At 40.5% G+C, this 1323-nt stretch overlaps 1 protein-coding gene across 1 annotated transcript in view; it reads left to right on the forward strand.

Moving 5' to 3' along the window:
- Positions 1–1323, forward strand: part of MAN1B1 (mannosidase, alpha, class 1B, member 1) — a gene marked incomplete at its 5' end in the record, with an annotated part of 16464 nt that overhangs the window by 14421 nt on the left and 720 nt on the right. Inside the window, 2 exons of the mRNA XM_010297263.1 lie at positions 109–306; positions 617–748. Coding sequence (XP_010295565.1) covers positions 109–306; positions 617–748 — 330 coding nt within the window. The remainder of the gene's footprint in view (positions 1–108; positions 307–616; positions 749–1323) is intronic.

Below are 1323 nucleotides of genomic sequence, written 5' to 3' on the forward strand. Positions count from 1 at the left end.
CCCCCCAGACCAAAACCCCAGCCATAGGGCCACAGAGAGGCACATACACACACAAACATCTGTTTGTTGTATAATTTTTTCCTCAGTAAGAGTTGTCTTGTCTTGCAGGATCACTTGGTTTGCTTTTTGCCTGGTACTTTGGCACTGGGAGCTCACAATGGATTGACTGCTGATCATATGAAGTTGGCTGAAGCCCTTACAGAAACCTGTTACCAGATGTATGCTCAAGTAGAGACAGGCCTGAGTCCGGAGATTGTACACTTCAATCTCCATGCACAACAGGGCCACAAAGATGTGGAAATCAAGGTGAACAGATAGCTGGCCTGAACTGTAACTTGATGATTCTTCTGTATCTCTATTTTGCTGTTGAAACTCCCAGCTGGATATTGGTGATGTGCTCTGTTGTGGAGCAGCTTGTTCTTCTGTCTTGCTTTCTAGGTGTTGTACCCTAGCCTTTGCTTTTAATTACCCCTGTAGTGGGGTAGAAGCTGAGTTATGCATAATATATTCTTTGGGGTAGATGGAGATGGGAATCACTATTTTTTCTTCCTACATGTGTCCTTGAGGAAATTCCTTGTCTGAATTATTCTTGCTTTTTTTTTTTTTTCTCTTGCAGCCTGCAGACAGGCACAACTTACTGCGACCAGAAACTGTGGAAAGCCTTTTTTATATGTACAGATTCACTGGTGATAAGAAATACCAAGACTGGGGCTGGGAAATCTTGCAGAACTTCAATAAATACACACGGGTAAGGTCAGCTTATAATGACCTTGTTCTGTCAGAACTATATTCACTCACTTTCTAACAAGAGCTTTGGAAACCTGCTGTCTTTCAAGAGTTATCAAATACTTCTGGGAAAATTCATAAGAACACACAGGAAAATTCAGTTCATGCAGTGCCTTACAGTTTGAGATACACTACTTAGTGCATGCAGGGAAAGAACTTGTATTACATTGATGAAAAAGTAAAATGCAGAAGCTGTATGTAGACTACCGAAGTGTCTGTATGTCTTCTTAGAAGCTGCTAAAATCTCTACTGCAATCTTTTTTAAAATTCAGAGCCTGAGAAGGACCTGACTGGCTTGAAAAAACACTTTGGTTGAAGTCGCCAAAAAAAAAAAAAAGCCACAAAATGGCATTAATGCTTTAATAGAGGGGGTTTTGTATTCATTCTGACTACAATGCTCATGGACATATCACTTTAATATGCTGTGAAAGTGTGGCCTAGATGCCAGCGGTCATTAAACATTCATGGTCTGTTCTTACGAGAATAGGTATGGTACTTTGACGAACTCTAGTGTAGAAATTGCACTAGTTACTTTCC

The sequence above is a fragment of the Phaethon lepturus genome, unplaced genomic scaffold (assembly GCF_000687285.1).
Source record: "Phaethon lepturus isolate BGI_N335 unplaced genomic scaffold, ASM68728v1 scaffold20031, whole genome shotgun sequence".
Taxonomy (NCBI): domain Eukaryota; kingdom Metazoa; phylum Chordata; class Aves; order Phaethontiformes; family Phaethontidae; genus Phaethon; species Phaethon lepturus.